Source organism: Bos javanicus, chromosome 19 (assembly GCF_032452875.1).
Source record: "Bos javanicus breed banteng chromosome 19, ARS-OSU_banteng_1.0, whole genome shotgun sequence".
Lineage (NCBI taxonomy): Eukaryota > Metazoa > Chordata > Mammalia > Artiodactyla > Bovidae > Bos > Bos javanicus.
Window position 1 is genome coordinate 54,782,554 of NC_083886.1, and position 21,901 is coordinate 54,804,454.

General features: G+C 59.2%; 1 protein-coding gene across 13 annotated transcripts in view; it reads left to right on the forward strand.

Moving 5' to 3' along the window:
- Nucleotides 1–21,901, forward strand: part of RBFOX3 (RNA binding fox-1 homolog 3) — a 440,093-nt gene that overhangs the window by 397,678 nt on the left and 20,514 nt on the right. For all 13 annotated transcript variants that reach the window (XM_061389818.1, XM_061389814.1, XM_061389819.1 and 10 more), the window contains one exon: nucleotides 20,291–20,545. In XM_061389818.1, the coding sequence (XP_061245802.1) occupies nucleotides 20,324–20,545 (222 nt within the window). In that variant the 5' untranslated portion in view covers nucleotides 20,291–20,323. The remainder of the gene's footprint in view (nucleotides 1–20,290; nucleotides 20,546–21,901) is intronic.

Sequence of the window (21,901 nt, forward strand, 5' to 3'; positions counted from 1 at the left end):
CCACCCCAGCTGCTTGTGATAGTACTGCAAGGAGACACACTCCAACCCTGCAGACAGATCCTTGGCCCAGCTCTCTGGTGGCCCCCTCTGCTCTCCAGATAACTCCCAGGGACAGACGGACCTTCCTCTGGCCATGAACACAGTGTCCTGTGCTTTAAACATTCCCTGGACTTGACTCCAACTTCCTGGTTTGGCGGGGGGGCGGGGTTTCACTGATTGCAGTTACACTAGGAAGGCATCCATTCACGCTTGTTTATTACAGAAAGGCCAGGGTGCCTTCTGACCCCTCTCTGTCCCACCCCCAGCCCGCAGTGGTCAGCACTCTGGGGGCTCCCTCTCGTCCTCTCTGGCCTGGCATCCTGTTTTCACTTGTGTTCACAGCTGCTCTGAGCATCGCTGCTGGACCCTGGGGTCCTTCCCCTGCACCCACCCCCAGTACAGAGTGTCATCCCCTGCGGGTCCTCAGGAACCCGTCACTACATGTGGGCACTCAGCACTGCTTGTCCCAGCATCAGCCAGCTGTCGCCCCCCACACCCCCACTCAGCATGGTGTCTGGCTCTGTTTCCCAAAGACCCTGACTTCTGGTAGACCTTGGACAAAAAAAAAGAATTCCAGGTCTAGGCTTGGGAAACTTCGTTATGTATACATCGCTTTCCTGCAGAACTTCATGGGGACTTTTCTAGAACATCCCAGAAGACTAAGAGTTCTACAGCACAGGCCTTGGGAAGTGCTATTCCAGGGAAAACAGCCTGGCTGCAGGTGGGCTGGGATCTGACCCCCCACCCTAGGTGCCTCTCTGAGCGAGGGGACCTTAGCCTGATCTCTTTGAGCCTCCATTTCCCCATCTATCAAAGTGACGGCTCTAACACTGCCAGGGCCACCGTGCACTTGGCACCCAGTTACAGGACAGTGGCAGGCTGGGCGGTCGGTGCTCAGCACACATCAGGTCTCTTTCCGCATGGATGTCCAGGGACTCCGTGAAGCTGCCCCTGCCAGGGCTGGGCATTACTGAGGCTTCACCCTCTGGGGCCAGCTCTTGGGTGCTTTGTCGTGGACGAGTTGTATGACTCCAGGCAAGTCTCGTCAGCTCTCCAAGCCTCAGTTTCCTCACCTGTAAAATGGAGACAAGGGCACATGCCTCTCAGGTGTGGGGAGGAGCCTATGCGCACTTGTGGTGAATGGATGTGTGGCCAGCTGGGTGAGCAGAGCCACCCTTGGGGGACAACCCAGATGGAGCGGTCTGGCAGCGGCGTGGAACTCGGGGAGGGTGGGCAGAGGAGCCAGGCAGAGCTGTGCTCAGAGCCGGCTCCATCACTCGCTGGTGGCAAGACCACGAGACCCATCCCCTGCTTCTCTAGGCCTGTCTCCCCATCAGTACTCTGGGGATAATGACACGCCTCATCCGACTCGGGTGACAGTTACTGGGCCGTCCCAGCGGGACGTAGGTAGTGTGGCTGTCCCTCCGTCTGGTGTCATCACTGCAGAGCGCTCTGTGGTGCCCGGGCCATCTCTCCCCGCTGACTCCTGGTGACAGAAGGCCCGGCTTCTGCCCTGAGGGAGGCTCTGCTTCTTTCCCCTGGGTGTCAGGGCCAAGCCCAGGTCCTAAAGAATTGTCCCACCCTGGCCCCCCGACAAGGAAATCAGGCCAGCCGCTCGTCCCCCTCCCTGGCTGCAGAGCATGGCCCCTGACTGCCCAGCCTCATGGGTACGGGGTCTGGTGTCCTCGTCAGCAGCAGAAGATAAATGTTTTTAATTCAGGGAGCTTTTCATGAGCCAATGAAAGGGAGTAAATCACCCTTCCAGGCCCCGGAGCCCAGAGCTGGCACCCGGTCACATCAGGGTGGGCCGAGGGGCAGCCACACCGGGTCACTGGATGTCAGGGGGACCTGGGCATGCTGTGGCCTGGCAGCTGGACGCCAAGCTGGGTCACTAGGCAGCAGGAGGACCTGGGCATGCTGTGGCCTGGCAGCCGTTACACACAAGCTGTTCTATGGCGGGGTGGGCGGGCAGGGTCTGCCTGACTGCCCTGCTCTCCTGGCCTGGTCAGGCTCCGAGGGTCCCAATGTGCGTGCACGAGAGAGGCCTGCATGTGGACTCAGCCTTGGCACACGCCCGGCCCTGTGCACCTCTGGGTGCCCAGATGGTGAGACCCGGGTGTGTGCAGAGCACCTGTGTGCCTGGCTGTGACGGGGGCCACGGGAGCGCCGGGGCGTGGCCCCCGTGTGCTTGTGCAGGCACACATGTGCACATGGCTTCTGGAGAAGAAATGTTTAAAAATGGAGTTGTCAGCCCCGAGTTGACAGGCGCAATCAGGAAAGTGCAGCGTTGGCAGGAACGGCCGCGGCTCCCTCAATTACCCGGGAGGAAATGGCCCCGCTTTGTGCTGAGGAGGCAGAGTGTGACTGGAATAAAGCAAGTGGAGCAGACCCAAAAACTTCATTAATTAAAGAAACTCATTAATGAGGGACATTTAATCAGCTGAAGATTAGATCCACGCTTGCCTCTTCCAGGAGCCGGGCGCCGAGCGGAGACCGGAGCCGGCCTGCCTCCTCCGCCCGCCCGTGCAGCCAGGCCTGGCGCCAGGGCCCCAGCAGGGAGATGCGATGCCCCCGGGGCCAGCTGCGCGCGGCCACGTGGAGGCCAGTTCGGGTGCCCGGACAGCATCAGGGTGCCGGGATCAAAGGTGCTTGGATTTTGGCCTCACTGGGGGACATGCGGCAGCGTCGGGAGACGTGTTTTGTGGTCACCCTGGGGAGGGTGGTGCTGCCCGCCGCTCGCCCATAGGGCTCAGGGATGCCGGAAACCCTACGGTGCCCAGGGCAGCACCACGGGAGAACCTGCTGCCACACACGTCGGTGGTGCCAAGGCCACAAGACACCTGCTCCAGGCTGGGCGTGTGAATGCACTTGGGGGATGGGGTGAGTGCGTGGCATGTGAACCAAGCGTGTGTGAGCACAGGCAATGCGTGCATGTGAGCTTCTGTGCCCGGGGAACGTGTATGTGAGTGTGGATGTGTGTCAGGATTCATTCCCATGGACGAGGGGGGAGAGGAGGCTGGGGCCCCGGCAGACCTGGAGGAGACCTGACAGGCGAGCTGAGACCTGTTGCTGGGTGTGCTTCACCCGGGACCGCCCAGCAACATCTCTGGGCCCCTGGGAGGATCCTGCTTTCTGATGTGTTTAGAGAATTGTCCACTTGCTGTTGAAGGCTGTGGGGAGAATGGCCCCTGCCCAGGACAGGCTGTCTGAGGGCATGCCCATCTGGTGGGCCATCACCCCAACACCTGTGATCTTGACTGCATGTTCGGGGACCCACCTGAGGGTGCCACCCTCAGACCATGGCCCTGCGGGTTCCACTGGGCTCCCAGGCACCTTTCCCACCTCCCGCAGCCCAGGGGGTGCCGGGCCGGGCTGCCCCAGTGGACCAAGCCTGAGGCCTAGGTTTGGTCATGGTGGCACAGGTTGGACCCATCTCCTCAGTGCAAGTGAGGTCTGGCAGCCGGGGGGCTCACTTCCCACCCTGTCCTCCTTCCTCCCCAAGTTCCAGCCCCTCCCCCAGTACAGGGGTGCAGCGGGTGCCACCACTGTGCCAAGAACAGCCCCCAGCAGGGAGAGTCGGGGAGGGCCTTCCCAGGTGCGTGGACGGCGTGGGTGGGTGGCAGGGAGAGTCGGGGAGGGCCTTCCCAGGTGCGCGGACGGCGTAGGTGGGTGGGCAAGGCTGGGGCTGTCAGGTGTGAGCTGAGGACGGGGCTCTGGGCAGAGCAGATGTGGCAGGGTGACGGCAGCATCGCATCCGTGGGGCAGCAGGAGCCAGGAGACGGATGCAGGAGCAGGGGCCAGCAGGTCGCAGGGACCAGGCTGCTCCTGGCCCTGGACATGTTCACATTTTCAGGAGGAAAATGTCTTGCTTGGAAAGGAGCAAAGCAGAGGAGCTGGGCAGTGCTGCAGGAGGGACCCAGGTTTGACATGGAGACATTCGCGTCGACCAGCTTGAAGGCTGAGAGAGTATGGAACCTTTGAGCCCACAGCTCTCAGCAGGTTTTCACCCTGTCCAGTCTGGAGGCAGGGTGTCTGCCTCCGTCATAGGGAGATGGTGGGGGCCCTGGATGCCAGGCCCACCCCATCCTGGGAAGTGACAAGCAGATGGCCCCATAGAGACCCTGTGAGGAAAGGATGGGGACGGGACTTCCCTGGTGGTGCAGTGGTTGAGAATCCGCCTTCCAATACAGGGGACACGGGTTCGATTCCTGGTTGGGCAACTAAGCCCACGCGCTGCAACTGGAGAAGCCCTTGCACCATAATAAAGACCCTGCACAGCGAAAGTTTAAAAAGAAAGGAAGGAAAAATGGATGGGGACAAAGCAGCCGGGATCCCTCCCCCAGGGCCCCGTTGTACGGGGGAGCATCCTGGGTGAGGCCAGTAGGGAGGGCCCCAGGCCTTTGCCTAGACACTCCTGTAGGCAGCGCTACTCCTGTGTTAGGGGGCCTTCTGTGAGTCTGGGGGTTCAGGCTGCCCAGGTCCCTGTGTGAGCAGGGCACAGTCTCCACTTCCAGCACCAAGGTGATCCTGGGACGGACGTGGGGGCAGATCAGAGCAGGTTTCTTAGGAGAGGTGGTGGCCAGGGCTGCATAGACAAAGGGCAGCTCCTCAGGTGGCCCCGGCTCCTTCCCCAGGAGCTCATCTCCCGGGGCCGCCCCACCCCCGCGCCTGCCCCTCCTCACTGGCCCAGCTCCTGGTGTGCTGCCTCCATCTCCCTGGCTGCCTGGGGAGCCTGTCACAGGGCTGTGGGCAGAGCAGGTGCTCGGAGGTACACACGGGTGAAGGAGCGTGCCGCCCCCCAGGGGCCTGGATTCTAGACCACATGACTCCACTAACATGCCCGTGACCTTGGGGAGTCAGTGCTCTTGGGATGTGCTAGAGTGTTCCCACCTTGGTGTTGGCAGGCTCAAACAGAGCCACACACATGTATTCTCAGCAGGGCTTCCAGAGCCCAGGCACCAGCAAAAATCTCTGCTCCCCCTTCAAGCCCTATCCTAGTCCCTTGTCCCCCAGATGCAGCAGTGAGCCCCCATCCTGCATCGTCCTCTGGCTTCTCTTCCAGACCCACCCTCTGTTCTGGCACCACAGGCATCCACCCATGGCCACTGCCCCATGATGAGCCTAAGCAGGTGTCCTCCCAGCCCAGGCCCGGGGGTGGGAGTGCCCCTCCCCAGGTCCTGGTTACCAGGACCCCAAGGTCTTGCAGTCCCTGGAAAGAGCAGTCCCACCAGCAGAACCTGAGCACCAGCTGAGGCTGCCACTTGGCCCCCAGATGGGAACTTTCGGCTCCATAAGCATCAGCTCACGCCCCTGACCCCAGCCCGGATCCCAAGCCCACCAGGTTGGGCTCAAACTCAGGACATCTTCCCAGGGCTGTTGTGGCTTGTGATCAGGAGCAGCTGTTTCCTTGAGTCACACGGTCTGAGTCGGCAGGTCAGGAAGGCCCAAGAACCTGCATTGCTGACAGTGCCCGGGGCACACAGTGCTGCTGTCCAGACCCCAGCTGGAGGACCTTACTGTGTACAGACTCGGGGCTGAAGGGCTGCGGACACCCACCGTGTGTGGCCACACGTGACCAGGCATGAACTCTGTCCCCATGACATCCCCTGTCCCGGAGACACTGTCCTGAACTCACAAACGTCCCCACGAAAGAAGGAGTACCCAACCGACAAACAAATTCATTTCTCAACCTGAATCCCTTGAGGGGTGTTTGACTGTGGGACGCATTATGTAATCTTCATTGCCAGGAAATTTACCTTCCTAATGGCATTTTGCGAGTCTTCATTTGAGTCTGCCTTCCCAGGGCTCTCGGTAACTAGGAGAAGCACACCGTGGTATGTGTGTGGTAGGGGGCAGCGAGGGGTGGGCAGACATCGGGGACCTGAGGCTGGAGGGCACAGACACTGGGCTATACCCAAGGGTGGGTGCCGCCCCCATCGTCCACCGTTCCCACCCCTGCCTGCCCATGTCATGTCCTGGGCACTGTGCTTAATATCCTATTCCATTTGCTATGAGAAACCATGGGCCATTCATCATGCTAATATGTTTTAATGAATGAATACGCAGGAAACATGTACGATGTGGCTGCATATGGAGGGGGCAGGGCTCATCCTGGGAGTGCAGAGGCTGATGCCCTGGACCCTCGGGGGAGAGTGGACCGCAAGCTGCTGTCTGTTTGTGGTTGGAATGAGTGGTTCTCTGTGGCACCCCTCCTCGTGGGGTCACCTTGACACTGTCCGGTAGCTTTGTCCTCAAGAGGGAACTTCCTCTCCATCCCACTGAGTAGCAGCCTGGTGTCCACTGGTCCTCTCTCGGATGTACACAAAGATGCCACATGTGCTCTCCCACTTACAAGTTCACAGTGGCATCTCAGCACCCCAGAGAAGGCTAGGGGAGGGACTGAGCAAAATGGAAATCACAAGGGATGGGAATAACCTGGAAGCCTTCCCAGAGGTGGTGTCTGAACACTTCCAGGGCAGCGGGAGGGTTGGAGGAGGGAAGAGTCCTGGGTCACAGCAGAGACTGCACAAAGCCTGTCCATGAGCACAGCACTGGGGTGGTGTTTTTCACTTTGATATCTCTAGACATGGGAGATGCTCAGCAAACTTAGGAAGTGCTCAGCAAACAGTTATTTACTGAGCGAATGGAGCAGTGAAGGTAGGGGACAGAAGGAGTTGTGCGGGGGAACCTCGGTGGGTGCTGCTAAGAGTTGGCAAGTAACTGTGGTTGGCAGGCTGGGCCTGGGTCCTCCTTAGGGACCCTCCCCTCTTGCCGTCTCCCTCCTCATGAGGCTTCCCTGACAGTGTCCTTCGTCCTTGCCCTTGGTAGCCTACAGGTGTCTCAGTGCCTTGGCCCCCCAGCACCCAGGGCCCGGGCACAGGGCTCAGCTGCCCCATGCTTCCCGCTGGTCTAGCCCGGGGCTCCTGTGGGCGGGAGTACGAGACCACGGTGGGCTCCTCCTCCTCCCAGAGGCAGATGGGCTCTGAAGGTGAGAGCAGAGCCTTGGATTGACCATGCTGGGGTCTGAGCCCTACCTGCGTGGCCTCAAGCCAGCCCCGAGGAGCTTCACTGCGCTCCTCTGTGAGGTAGGGGAGGCAGGTGGTGGGCTTGTCCCCAGACACAGCACCCCCTGGGGCCAGCACACAGCCTCCCGGCCCTCCTGGCTCTCTCTTCCCACCTGGTTTGAAGAGGGTCCCTGGCCCAGCAGGGGGTTGCTTTCCCCAAGCCCCTCCCTCACCTTGAGGACCTAAGAGTGTCTTCCGCGTGCTCTTGATGTTTTTTTGTCAGGAAGCCTGTGAGCAGCAGTTGAAAGGTGCTGGGGGTTCTCCCACTGCTTGGGGACAGCAAGGCAGCCACTGCCACCCTCCCAGTGCCCCCGCAGGAGGGGCCTCCAGGCTCGGCAGACAAGCCCATCAGGTGACGGGCGGCCCAGCCCTGGGCAGAGAGGTCCCGCCCCCACCGCTCCCACGTCCCTGGACAGCTGCCATTTCCGGTTAACCACAGCCCCATGTGTCCCCAGAGCTGCTGGTTCTTTGTGGCACCTGCACACATGTGTGAACACACACACACACAAGTGTGGATACACACGCACATGTATGGACATGCGCGCACACACAAGTGTGGCTACACACACGTGTGGACACGCACACACAAATGTGGATACACACACATGTGGATATGTGCACACACAAGTGTGGATACATACGTGTAGGCACGTGCACACACAAGGGTTGGTACATGTGTGGACACACACACATGAACACATGTGGACACAGGCACACAAGCGTGAATACACGTGGACACGCACATGTGGATATACACACACGTGTGTGGACACACGGGCAAACACAATCATGGATACACATGTGGACACGCATGTGTGAACATACGTGTGGATATACATGTGTGTGGACATGGGCACACAATCGTGTGAACACACGTGTGCACACGTGTGGATATACACACGTGTGTGGACACAGTCACATACAGTCGTGGATACACACATGGACACACACGTGTGAACACACACGCACACACAAGCTGGATACACACACGTGTGGACACACACACAGTGAGTTACAGATTCAGGGGCGGGCAGCACCCTAGAGGATTTGTGAAATGGGGCGAGGACCCCTCCTCAATGAGGGGCAGTGACTGGCCGCAGCTCCCTGGACTCCCCAGCTGAGCCCTGGTTGTGTTTGGTCCCACCCCCTTTTGCAGAGACCCGGCCTCTGGGGTCCTTGCTTGGCCTAGCAGCCTCATGCTTGGCAGGGGCCCCCACCCCACACTTGCCTTCCTGGGCCCTTCAGCCAAACAACGGCAGCCGGCTCCTCGCTGATTTCCCCCGGCAGGACAGAGTGCGGTGGAGGTGAAGCTGATGGGAGAGGGGGATTTATGGGGCCACGTTATTTACGATTTGTATGCAGTGAGCTTGGAGGGAATTACGGCTTAATCGTGCGAAAATCCGTCCCCTCCCCTGGGGCTTCTCGGCTGAGATCTGGGCCCGGCTTAATGCAGGAAGGGGCTGAGTCTGGGCTGAGAGACAGCGGTAGGCTCTGGCAGGTGGCGGGGCTCTGTTCTGGGGGGTGGGGGTGACAGCTCAGTCAGTAGATCAGGAAAGCGCCTGGGGTCCTTCGGGTGGAGGTTCTTACTCTTTCTTGTGCCTTGAACCCTCTTAGCATCCGTTGAGGCACACAGATCCCTTCTCAAAAAATGGTCTTGAATGCATAAAATACATTAGGATTATGAAAGCCATTTTATGGGAATACACTTATCCAAAGAGAGAAGACAGGTGAAGTCGTAATCTGTGACTTTTTTACAAATGTGTGAAAGAAACATTTAGGGGTGGGGTCTGCTCACACCCTAGTTTTGGAGTTGGGGCGAGTGCAAGCGTAGCACGGTACGAAAGACCTACGGCTTCTGTTCGAGATGAGGTCTCGGGCAGTGCTCACGCCCTGGGTTTGCAGCCACTTTCGTGGGTGCTGACATTCCAGTTGGCGGACAGTAAGATGGAAAGGTAGGGTGTTTTCCTGTCCAGGCTCTCAGGTGCCCGGAGTTCTTCCTCCAATAGAAGAAAGTGGCAGAGAGCGCAAGCGGAGCACGACCAAGCTGCTTCCGGGCACAACGCCAAATCGGTGCGCGTTGATCTCGCGCCGCGGCAGCTCTGGGTCAGCTCTGTCGGCCTTCACAGTGCAGATGGGAAACCAGGCCGCCGGCAGGGAGACTCGAGCAAGAGTGTAGCCGGGCTTCCCCTGTGTGAAGCCTGGGCAGAAAGCAAGGTGCCCAAGGTGCCCCAGAGAGCCGTGTCAGGAGACTGGCCCCAGTGCTGCGGACTGAGTGGGAGCCCAGGCTCGGGCCCACATGTGCTCCACATGGAGAGCAGGGCTCCACAATCAGGATGCTGTTTGCCAGGGTGACCCGGCCCATCAACCACTCAGCCGCCGCCAAGGCAGGAGGGGCCTGAGACCCTTCTGGAAAATGAGGGTCTGTGGACCAGAGGAAAAGGAGACATAAGGTGGAGGAGACCTGGGATGCTGGAGGGAAGGGGTCGGGGCGGTGGGAACCCAGCCAGGCCTGCACCTCATTGCCACCAGGAATGGCCAAACACGGGCCTCAGCGTCAGATTATAAACTTGCCGAGTGGCTTGGAGTCTGGGGGCTCTGCCTGGATTTCCCCTGAAGTCCCTCTAGGTCTCAGGGGTAGGGGCAGACACACAGTGCACCCTGTAGTCCCTGGAGTATCCACTGAGCCAGACGCCCCATGGAAAAGGTGGGAGAGGAAGGGGAGAAAGCTGAAGGCTGGAGAGCCTACCACCCTGCGGGCCCTGAATGAACCAGTACAGGGTGTGACGGGCCTCCCAATAGCCCTAACTTAACAGAAGATACTGAACTGGCTGCGGGGAAGAGTGTACTGGATGAGGCAGGAAGGGCCACCACTCAGGCGGATTCTCAGCCCTGGCCTTGGAGCCGCCGCTTCCTCCTCCCCTCAAGCTCCCCCTGGTGTCTACCGGGGGCCCCTGGTCTCCCCTCCACACCAGGGCAGCCCCATCCCAGCCCCCTTCAGAGCCCCCTTCACACCTACCGCCTGCATCACCACCCTTAACCCGACCTCCAGTCGCCTAGCTGAGGAAAGGTGAACTGGAGCCCAGCTGGGGCTGGCGCCCCCCTCTCCCCAGGGGCGTGCCGAGTCCTTCATCCGAGCCCTGAATTGTGTGCATCCCTTTCCGGCTCCTCGCTCAGGGACTCCAAGCTGGCAGCTTGAAATCAGTGGAGGGGGTAGCATTTACGCCATGGAAACATGCAGCCGCCACAACGCAGGACTTTTTCCCCCCAACAGAACCCTTGTCTGACACTCACCAGCACACCGCTCTATCCCGCTCTGGTGGGGGGTAGTGGATCGCCAGGTCAGCCCATCCTCTGAATGCTGGAGAAGGGTGTCAGGCCAGGGGTGGGCACCTGCAAGCTCAGAAACCCTGGCTGGTTGCTGGGTTAGAAGGAATTGCGTGAGACTGGGTCAGCCTGCTCGACGGAGCCCTGGGGTCTTGGGGACGGTGGGTGGAGGGACCACCATCTTCTGCTCCCACGGACAAGAGTCCACAGCTGTGGACAAGAGTCCAGCTACAAGAGTCCATAGCTGTCATGCTGTGTCCACTGGCTCCAGAGTCAGGTGGGTCTGGGTCTGCCATGTGTCGCTGTGTACTCTTTGGCAAGTGACTTCCTTCTCTGTTTCTCTCCTCGGTGGAGAAGGTCAGTTCACAGGCTGTTCAACGATTCTATGAACTAATGCCTTTTTATTGCTTTATGCAGTGTTGGGCTCTCCAAGTGACCCATGGCTGTCACTCCTGCATTCATCGGTATTACTCAACACGTACTGAGCATCTGCTGTATGCCGGGGCTGTGTCAGGTGCTGGGGAACTCAGTGGTGAGCTCTTGCCCTCGGGAGTTCCCACTCAAGTTCCCTGGCACCGTGACTGCAGCCCTGCTCTGTCCTGAAGCATCTATACCAGCACCCTTGCTTGCCAAGACCATGCCCCAAAGTCTCTGGCTTGACGTATACCGGCCTGCAGGGATCTGCCCACCCTGCACGCCGCTGGGATGACATCTTAGCTCTTGGAAGGGAGGAGGCATGAGATTCCAAGAGGGAGAAATCCCCGCTGTGCCTCTGGGGTGGTGGGCTGGAAGGGGACAGGAGGGGTCTCACATGGAGGTGGGGGCTGGGTTTCCAGGACTCCCCCTCCATGAGCCAGGACTTTCCTCCGGTGCCTGGGCTGGGAGGGGCCTCTGTTCCCGTCTGGCAGGGCCACTCTCCCATGAAATTTGGGGGCAGGAGCCTGTGAGCCGTGGAGGTGGCCTGTTTCTGGACTGAGAAAGCAAATGAGTCTGAGGCAAGAGGAAAGTGAGGGAGTGTGGCCAGACCGTGTGCTGTCCTGGCGCTCCACCCCCGGCCACCCTCCCGTGGGTGACCTCTAGCCCAGACAGCCTCTGCTGAATCCTGGACCCGCTCTTCCTTTTGCTCTGGGTCTTGGCAGGTCCTGGAAACCTCGACTGTGTCTATTTATTTTCACACTGATGCTCCCGGGGAATGAGTCCCCTCCCCTCCAGGAGTGGGGAGCCCCTTCCATGAGTCACGCAGGAGACACTCCGAGGCAACAGACTTGCCGAGCCCACGCCCGCCTCCACCCGGCCCCTGCTGTCAGTTGGTCCCCTAGGAAATTGGAATATCAGCCTGAACCAAACACCGTGGCGGAGTTAATTGTTTGTCCCCCAAAAGTCATGTCACGTGCTTCAGACTTAGCTGATGCTCACAGGCCCCCGGGGTGCGCGCTCCCAGAGGCAGGGCCCTGTGCTGGCTGGCGTGGCCCAGCACCCAGAACTTCGACCTAGTGGATGCTGGGTGCTTATTCAGCGAGCAGGTTCACACACACCATCTCTCCCACTCCGCTGGCGCAGACTCGTGAACACCAACCCTGCCTGCACTCGCCAGCTGGTCCTCCCCTGGGCCGATTCCTCCTCATCTGAGTGGCCAGAACATTCTCCACCTCGGAGGCCCCTCTCCGAGATCGCAGTGGTCCTGGGTCTCTGGGGGCAGGGCCAGGATCCACCCTCCTTGGAGAAAGTCAGAGGACGCGTGCTATCCCTGCCTGGTGTGTCTTAAGTCACAGCAGGACGACTTGCCAGAATCAACCAAACTCACCCATACCTGTCAGCAAGAACATGGCAGGCCGTGATGCGTGGACCAGCACGCACAAGGGCTGGGGGTCTCTTGCCCCTTCCCTTGATACCATCACGTGTCCCAGCTTCATCTTCGTTCCTCTTCAATAATCTCATCTTCTCTTTCTCCCCAAAACCTCACCTCCCTGTGACCAGCACATTAAGAAAACAGAATAAAGACATCACCTCCAAGAAGACAACCGAATGTGTTAGTCTAGTAACACCCCCTTTCTCTCCTGCTCCTCGTGTTCCCCCCCACCCCAGCCCTTTCCCCTCCGTGAGCCCCCATCCTCCCCACTGCTACCATCATGTGATCACGGGCAGTCCTCTGACTCCAGGAAACGCCATCTCTCTGCTCCCGAACCAGCCTACCCGGGGCAGCCAGGGACAGAGGGACCCTCCCTCTGAGCAGGTGGGTGTCGACCGAGACCCCCTCCCTAATCAGGAAAGGTGCAGTGGTCGTGGAGGCAAGCAGAACGCAGGCTGGATTCAGATTCGCATGGAACCACGGACCGACGTTTCCTCACCTGTAAAAGGGGGACAACCATCCCACGTATTCCTGGAGCTGCGTCAAGGGACAATCAAAGTGGGCACAGTGTTGTGGATTCTTCACACTCTCAGAGGGTCAGCAAGGGGCGGACGAGTCCCCGGACTGCAGTCGTGCGGGCACGGGGTGGAAGTTTCCAGAAGGCAAGTTTCAGCTCTGCCCGTGGAAGAGCATCCCGGCAGAGCTGCCCTGGGAGGGAAAGAGCCTCCACGCTGGCGAACATGCATTGCTGGGCTCGTTTGGACAGAGCCGGGCAGGTACCAGGAAGGGCACAGAGATGAGAGTCACTGTCTGGCGGGCACTGTCTGGTGTCACACGTGGTCATCTCCCATCTAAGGCTCAGGGATTGAAGGAGTCTCGGGTTTGCTCGGGGTGCAGACTCCTCAGCATTCAGCGGTTTGGGGCACGGCCTCACACGTGCATGCCCTGGGATGGGGAGGGCAGGACCATCCTGCTCCCAGACTGGGAGGTCAGACCCCTGAGGTGCCCTGGCTCAGCCACCACTGGGGACGTGAACCCACATGTCCTGCCTGCCAGCAGTCAGTCCCTAAGTCAGCTGCCTCCTCTTCTGACACTGATGGGCACCGTGGATGCCTCGAGAATGACCCAGTGATGCTCACAGGGGGTCCTCTGCACGGGCCTCTTCTGGAAACCGACTGTCCCGTTTTCCTGGTCCTGTGAATTGTCCAACACTGCATGAAGGCTCAGGCTTGGCCCCTGTTCCTGGCTTAGGGAGGCAACATCTGTCCCTGCTGTCCTGGGAACATGGGCAGTGCCCTGCGCACACAGGCACAGCATCAGTCCAGCCTGTGCACCTCCTGTGTCCCAGGTGCCAGGCAGCAGAGGCTCAACTGATGCCAGTGGCCTGGGTAAAGATTGGTATTGGGGGGGCATGCCTGTGAAGGTGTGGGGGGGTCCCCTCTCCTCTCAGGACAGGTGAGCCATGTCCAGAGTGGGACAAGCAGATCACACACCTACCTGTCTGGTCCTTGAAGCTGGTGGTTCTGCCGCGCTCCCCTCCTCCGCCCTGTCTGGAAGCCTCTTTGCCCAGAGGTGGTGGAAAGATGGCGTGGTGCCCAGCCTTTGCCGCCAGCCTGCCTTCTTTCTGCAGGCTGGCCTGCGGACCAGGCCCACCGCACCCTCCCTCCCAGGGTGAGGAGTCTGGGAGGCAATTAGCCTAATTGTCGAGGAGGGGCTGGGAGCAGAGATCCCCAAGGGGACTGTGCAGGGAGGAGCTCGGAGGGCCTCTGTCTGCAGCTGCTTCAGCTCTTCCCTGCCCCCAGCACCCTGCTCCCTGAACATCCTGCCCAGTGCATCCCACACAGAGGGGACCCTCCCCGCAGATGACAGGAGCTCACTGGCCAAGGCCTGAGTGCGTGGATTTCCATTGGGCCAGTGATGTGGGCAGAGACACTTGGGGGAGTCTTAGCTCTAGATCTTAAAGATGAAGGGCCCTCCTGCCCAGACCCTGCCTCCAGGCAGATGAGTCCCTGTCCCCTTTCCACAGACTAAGAGGTTAGGCTGTGCCCACGGTCACCTAGAAATGGAGGCATTAAGTCTGCACTCAGGGTCTGGTGCCAAAAGCTGGACTACCCAAGGTACAGGAGCAGAGAAAAGGCCATTAGCTGCAGGGCCTCCCCGAGAGGCTGGCTGGGCTCTCACTGGTCAAAGCCCCTCGCTGCCCATTCCTGGGGCTGGACAAGCCCTTCCATCTCATACCACTGTGTCATCAGGTCCCAGCAGGGAGCGGGTGGCTCACTGGCTCTAGGATAATGTGAGTTTATTTACAAGGAGACTTTCCAGAGGTGTCTGGAGGAGAGCTGGACCATAAAGAAGGCTGAGCACTGAAGAACTGATGGTTTTGAACTGTGGTGTTGGAGAGGACTCTTGAGGGTCCCTTGAACTGCAAGGAGATCAAACCAGTCAATCCTAAAGGAAGTCAACCCTGAATATTCATTGGAAGGACTGAAGCTGAAGCTCCAATACTTTGGCCACCTGATACGAAGAGCCGACTCATTAGAAAAGACCATGATGCTGGGAAGGATTGAAGGCAGGAGGAGAAGGGGATGACAGAGGATGAGATGGTTGGATGGCATCACCGATTCACTGGACATGAGTTTGAGCAAACTCCAGGAGTTGGTGATGGACAGAGAGGCCTGGCGTGCTGCAGTCCATGGGGTCGCAAAGAGTCGCACACAGCTGAGCAGCTCAACAACAGCAAGAACTGGAGGATGGGCTGGAGGGACCACCAGGAACAGTGTAGGACCCCCGACTGACAGTGACAGCGCTGTTACCACCTCAGGCCTAAGGAAGAAGCAGCAGTAGAACCAAGAAGATTGCAGGGTCCTGGAGGGGCACCTCACTTGAGTCTGGATCCCCTCTTGTCTGGGGAGAGACAGCCTCCCAGGGAGAGAGCAAGGGAATAAATACCCCAGACTCACCCCCAGACTCTGGAAAGCAGAGGACTGAGCCCTCGCCCCGCCTTCATGGCCAACCACACCCCCTCCCCTGACATCAGCCCCCGCCTTGAATCGGTCTACTCTCTTATGTCAGGGCCCTCAGTTCCCCTTTGTCAGACGAGTGAACTTTGCTCTCTAGAACTTACTGCCTTCCAGCCACCATTACTGTTGACTTAGAATGGTCAGTTCCTCTTGGGCCAGAAACCCCTCATGGCAATGAAGAGAGTGGTGAGTCAGAACCAAGAAAAGAGAGTGTGTCTGGCAAGAGATGAGGGGTCAGCACATTTCGTGCTGTTGAGGGTCAGGTCAGATGAGGACTGGGAGCTGACCCTTAGATGGTCAACATGGCAGAGGTGGGAACCTCGCCCAGGGTAGTTTCAGGGAATGGTGCCTTGGAGACTCTGCCGGGGGTGGGATGACGAGGGAACAGGAATAAAGGAGTTTAGGCTGCAGGTGTAGGCGACTCATTCAAGAGACTTTGCTCTGTAAGGAAGCAGTGCATGGGGTTTGTAGCTGACAAAGCTGAGTGGTCAAGGAGGGTTTTCTTTCCCTATCATGGGAGCCAGTCAGCAAATTGCCAGAGCTGTGAGCATATGCTGGTGAGAAGGACTGGACACCTGTGTGCATGGAAGTGACCAGTTAGAGATGGGAGCAGAAATGGGAGGGAAGGCCAGGGGTGGGACAAGAGGCAGGAAGGTGAACAAGTGAGCGTGGACATGGCCTTCCATTTCCACGGGAAATAAAAGCACAGTCATCGCCAAGAAGGAGAACATTGGAGCGTGGTGGGAGGGTTGGGGAGGAAGAGGGAAATGGTCATTGAGAGCGAATGGCAGATCCAGGCAGAGGACAGTGATCTAAGGAAATTGGGCTGATTTTGTATGTTTTCCCAGAGTGTGGGCCACGGAGTGGAATGGGCAGAGCTGCTCTTAGCAATTTGCCAGGCAAGTGTAAAGACAAGAGAGAGAGACAGGTTTGTAGAGGGGGTGGGAATAAATGACTTGACCATGGTCTTTAAGCTTTTAACTCATCTGTCCATCTACTCAACCACTCCCCTTTCATCCATCCATTCTCCACTTTATATCCATCTTTCCATCCATCTTTTTATTTATTTTTTTAAATTTTATTTTATTTTTAAACTTTACAGTATTGTATTGGTTTTGCCAAACATCGAAATTAATCCGCCACAGGTATACACGTGTTCCCCATCCTGAACCCCTCTCCCTCCTCCTTCCCCATACCATCCCTCTGGGTCATCCCAGTGCACCAGCCCCAAGCATCCAGCATCATGCATCGAACCTGGACTGGCGACTCGTTTCATACATGATAGTATACATGTTTCAATGCCATTCTCCCAAATCTTCCCACCCTCTCCCTCTCCCACAGAGTCCCTAAGACTGTTCTATACATCAGTGTCTCTTTATCTCTCCACCTATCCACCCATCCACCCCTCTGTCTGTCAGTTCTTCCATTCATCCATCCACCCATCAATCCTTTCATCCATCCAACCATCCAGCCATCTTTTTATCCAGCCAGCCATCTTTCCATCTGTCTTTTCATTTATCCATCCACCCACCCATCCTTCCATCCATCCATCCAGTGTGCGTTGAAACTTCCAAGTGCAGCAGAGTGCTGTGCTGAGTGCAGGGATGTGGGCATGGAGGGCAAGTGAGGGAATTCACGATCCCTGGGGAGCCACACTAGTTCACAAACTGCTCTGAAATCACCTGAAGCCATGAGACCTGGCCCGGCAGGGGGACTCTGCCCAGCTCACGCCACCAACCCCAGGCCCTTCGTTGTGGCCCCAACAGACCCGAGAAGAAGGAAGAAAACGAAAGTGACACACACTGTGCAAACCTCTGTGTGCAGGCCCCCGGACACCCTCCTAGGGCGGACCTGACCCTCTGCTGTTCCACCAGGTCTGCTCTTAGGGCTGTCAGCGTGGGCTGCACTTCAGAGTCTCGCGGGAAAGTTTGGTTGTGAAGTTCCGTTGCCCGGTGTGCGTCCCAGGTACGGGCTGTGCAGCCTAGGAAAAGGCCACTTGTGGAACCGTAGCCCCTATGCGTGGGCGTGAAGGAGATGCAGGGCAGGGGTGTCGAGAATTGCCCAGGGCCCACCGACACGCTGGGGGTGACCACTGCAGATGGGAGATGTACTCAGAGCAGATGAGCAGTGACGTGGGGCCAGTGGGTGGATAAGAGGGGGGTCAGATCTCTCCATGTGCTCTCCAGGGTCTCGACTCTCACGGGGCTGTGGAACCTCACCTCCACCTAGACCCCCCAGGAATGGCTACAGTTCTGGACGAGGAGCAGGGAGCCAGGTTTAGGAGCTGGCAGCCCATGCCATACAGGTCTCTGTACCTCAACTTTATTGGCTGGGAAATGGGGGCACATTGTCCACCTGGTAGGTTGGAGATTCGATGAGGTTACGTCTGCAGAGCAGACAGCACCATGCGCTCAGATGCGCTGACTTCATGATGTCACAATGTCGCTCGAGGTCCCCATCCCTCAGCTGCCTCCTGCCCACCCCTGACCCCTCCAGACCCTGGCCCTCAGGACCCCAAACACCCCTCCCGCCACCCCCACCGTGTCGCAGGTTCCCCTGACAGTCTGGGCCCCAGGCCCCAGCGCGGGAGCCCTGCAGAGGGAGAGATTGGCAGCTGTCCCTCGGGCACTGGGGAGGGTTGCAGCGGGGGTGGGGGTGGGGAGGAAGCAGACAGGAGAGCAGCCCCCCTTTCCTAGAGCCTCGGAGGAGGTGGGGAAGAGGGGGCGCTGGCAAGATGTAAGTTAGTGAAGGTTCTAATCAAATATTTATCAGTTAATTGATCTCCGGAGGCTGCGGACAGCGCCCTCCCCCTCACCCGGGCCTTTCCACACTCCTGCCTGGCTCTCGGCTTCCCTCCTCTCCTCGCCCCCGCCTCCTCCCTGCCTCTACTCCGCCATCCTGGAGCCTGGGTGCTCCTCCACCCCTGGGAGCCTCCCGCCTCGCGGGCCCCTCCTCCCTCCTGGTGAACCCACCCCGGGTCCCGCTGGGCCGGAGCCAGAGGACGCGACCAGCGTGTTGGCCGACTGGGTGACGGGGCTTCTCGGCCGCTTGGGAGCAGTGAGGCAGGACCCTCATGAGTGTGTGCGTAGGCCTGTATCCGTCCACTTGTCAGGGGCCTGGCGAGAGAGGGGAAGGACCTGGGGGCTTCCCCAAGGAGGAGCGGGACGAGACCTCTTTTTTCGTGTCGGGTCGCCCAGAAGTGAGGGCCATCAGCACTGAGGCGGAGGCTGGCACTGGGAGGGTTGGTTGCACGGTGGAGCTGGGCCCTGGGCTGATGTGGGGGCCTGCGGTCACTGGCTAGAAGGGAGGTGGCCAGCCAAGCAGACTGTGGCAGTGGGGCAGGGCTCTGGCCTGAAGGCAGAACACCGCGTCTTCCGTCCAGTCTCCGTTGGCCTCGTGTGGCCAGTCCCCTTGGGCCACCTCCCCCACTCACGGTCGACTCAACATCTGAGGAGTTGGGCTAACTCTCCCACCGGACGGCAGACCCCACCGGAGCAGGGACTACCCATCCTGCTCCCCACCAGAACCACAAGCCCAGCACCCCAGCTTCCCAACACACAGTTTGGGGTGAATAAATAGTCACCAATTGAAGGAACAGCGTGAGCAAGTCAGCGTGCCTGCTAAAAGAAGCACCTGTCTCGGGGTGGGGAGACTCTAAAACTGAGGTCAGACACACAGAGGTTGATGGGGGTGGGCACGGGAGCACACAAGGTCCCCTGTCCGCAGGGCACTGGGAAAGCAGTCAACCGTCCCCGCGTGTGCAATGGTCCTTCCACATTGTGGGGGCTCCTCCTGCGAGAGGTGACCCTGTCCTTCCAGGTGGTGAGGCCCCTTCTCCCCCAGAGGCACCCTCAGAAGGCCAGGGGTGCCTCCCCTGCTCATAGTGGCTGCTGAGAGCCTGCCCCCTAGTGTGTGTCCACAGGGAGGGTTGGCCAGAACACTAGTCCCCTCCCCCGAACCCACAAGGGACCCCAGTCCCTTCTCTGAGGCTGAGAGATTTTTCTACCAGGGCTTTTCTTTGTACCCAATACCAGTGGTTCTCACAGCCCCCAGATTTGGGGAGGAGGTCTGGAGTGAGCCGAGAATCTGCATTGCTGACCAGACCCCAGATGATGCCGATGCTGCAGATCCCAGCACCCCATTTGGAGAACCACTGTCCTGGGGCGCTTCCAGGCCTCGCCAAGGGCTTCTCAGAGCCCCAGGTTGGCTGGGGCCAGCATCGAGGGAATACATTTCCCCCTGGGGCAGCAGACCTTTGAGGGTGGGAAGGATCACTGGGACATCTTGGAGATCCTCAAGACGGAGGCCAGAACCCTCTGTGCCCTACGGACAGCACCTCACCCTGTGGCCACCATGAAGCTGAGTTGTATGAGGCTCCATGTCTTCACGATCAACTCCAGTCCTCCCCTCTGCAGGCTGTGAATCGTGTCCTCATACCTGCTTTACTAGTGAGAAAACCGAGGCTTAAAAGCCTTTCTCAGGCCAGAGAGTGGGGATGTGGCCATCCAGGGCCAAAGGCAGGATCCTGCTGCTTCTGGAAGGTTCTGCGTCTTGACTGGCCCCATGTCAGTCTCCTGGTGAGGAAGGTTTCACAGGCCATCACCGCTGGGGGGCCCTGCATAGAGGGTACACGGGGCCACCCTGAGCTATTTCTTACAGCTGTGTCTGTCTACAGTTATCTGGAAATGTTTAATTATTTTTAAAATTCGGTGGATTAAAAATAAACCTTTAGTGTGCTCGGACCTGACAAATTCACACAAGTGGCCTCAAACTCAGGGGTGTCTCGCCGCAGACCTGGGCTCCCCTGAATGCCCCTGGAAGCCCAGCTGTGAGCTGGATGCCCCGTGCTGGGGGAGCGCCCCATCCCATGCGGCCTGGACAATGCTGCTCAAAGTCTAGTTCAGGACCACAGGGCCTCCTGGAGAGGGGCCGGTGAAAGGAGGCAGAGTCCCAGCCAGACCGAGGTCTAACCAGCCTTGCTCTCTCCTCCGCAGGGCAATCAGGACGCCACGGCTCCGCCTGAAGCGATGGCCCAGCCCTACCCCCCAGCCCAGTACCCCCCTCCGCCACAGAACGGCATCCCCGCCGAGTACGCCCCACCCCCACCGCACCCCACGCCGGACTACTCGGGCCAGACCCCGGTTCCCCCAGAGCATGGCATGACCCTGTACACACCAGCACAGACCCACCCGGAGCAGCCAAGCAGTGACACCAGCACACAGCCCATCACAGGGGCCCAGACGGTGCCGGTAAGGGCCCCCCCAGCCTCGGAACTCCAGGGGGAGGGGCCTCGGGGCCTGCGTATGGAGAGGCAGCCCATAGCAGGGGTGTCTCTGCCCCCAGGAAGGCTCTCTCAGCCTTCCGGCTCTCCACCATCCGACACCCAAGAATCTTTCCGGTGGGCAGATGCCACGCAGGGGCCCCCCTCTGCCTCCCCGAGCCATAACTTCAGGCCAGCTCTCACCTCATCTGGGAGAAGGAGCGTGACCTCAACCATCAGTGACCTGTTAATGAGAAACGAGGGAAACAGCCAGGTCGGGGGCCTGGGCTTGCCTGGAGTCCCGGGGGAACCCAGCAGTGGTGGTGGGGGGCGGGGGACAGGGGAGGGGGGTTGGCTGGCAGCAGTGAGCAGAGGCCCAGAGCCCCTCAGAGCTGTCTCAGGTTGCAGGCCCTCCTATCATTTCTAATCACTTGTAATCTATCTGCTTGGCTGCCCTCCAATCAGATAACTTCAATTATGTGGTTGTGATGCAGTTCCAAGGATAAAGTGCTGAGCCTGGCACTTCTTGGAGATTTCCTGATAGCCAAGGATCACGTCCAGGAGTGGCTGCTGCCCCTGGCCCGCCTGGGGTGGGCACCCTGTGGAGGGAGCCCCTCCAAAGACTGGGCTGCTGCGTCCCCGCCCCCAGCCTCCTCTGTTGCATCCTCTGTGGACCCGCCCTGCCGAGCTCCAGGGCTCTGGGTTCATCGAGCTGGCCCTACTGGCCTGGTGCCAGTGCTGACTGGTGGGGGCCGGGCAGGAGGCCAACATGCCCTGCACCGCTTGCCTGATGGGTGCCCCCCTCCTTGTGCCACCTCAGCCCCTTAACCCAGCCTGGCTCCTGTGGTGTACCCCTAGATGTGGATATCACCTTCCCTCACTGTGTGGGCAGCATCATCCAAACTCTGGGGATAGCGCCCACCCACGCTGCCCGCCACGGGCTGGACCAAACTCTCCTGCCCGCTTGGAGCACTGCCAGACCTGAGTCTGCGCCAAAACCATCAGTCTTCTCGATTCTCCCAGCATCCCTGGTACAGGGTATCCACCACAGATGCCCCCCAGGGTTCCACGGATGAGAAGGGCAATGTCCATGGGTCTCAGAACAGGGAGCCAAACCATACTTCCCTGGCCGCTGCCGCTTCTCATGCCTCAATCTGTGACCTGCATGTGCTCAGAAAAGAGAGGTGAGTGAGGGAGCCAGAGGGGTCCCTGTGAGCAGGTCACCGATGGCTGGCCAGTCTCTTTCTGATGGACAACAGCAGATGGGGTGAATCTGGGGAAACCTCTCATGACCTCCTTGGGAACAAATGCTGACCGCCCTCCCCGCCCCCCCGGAGAAGCAAAC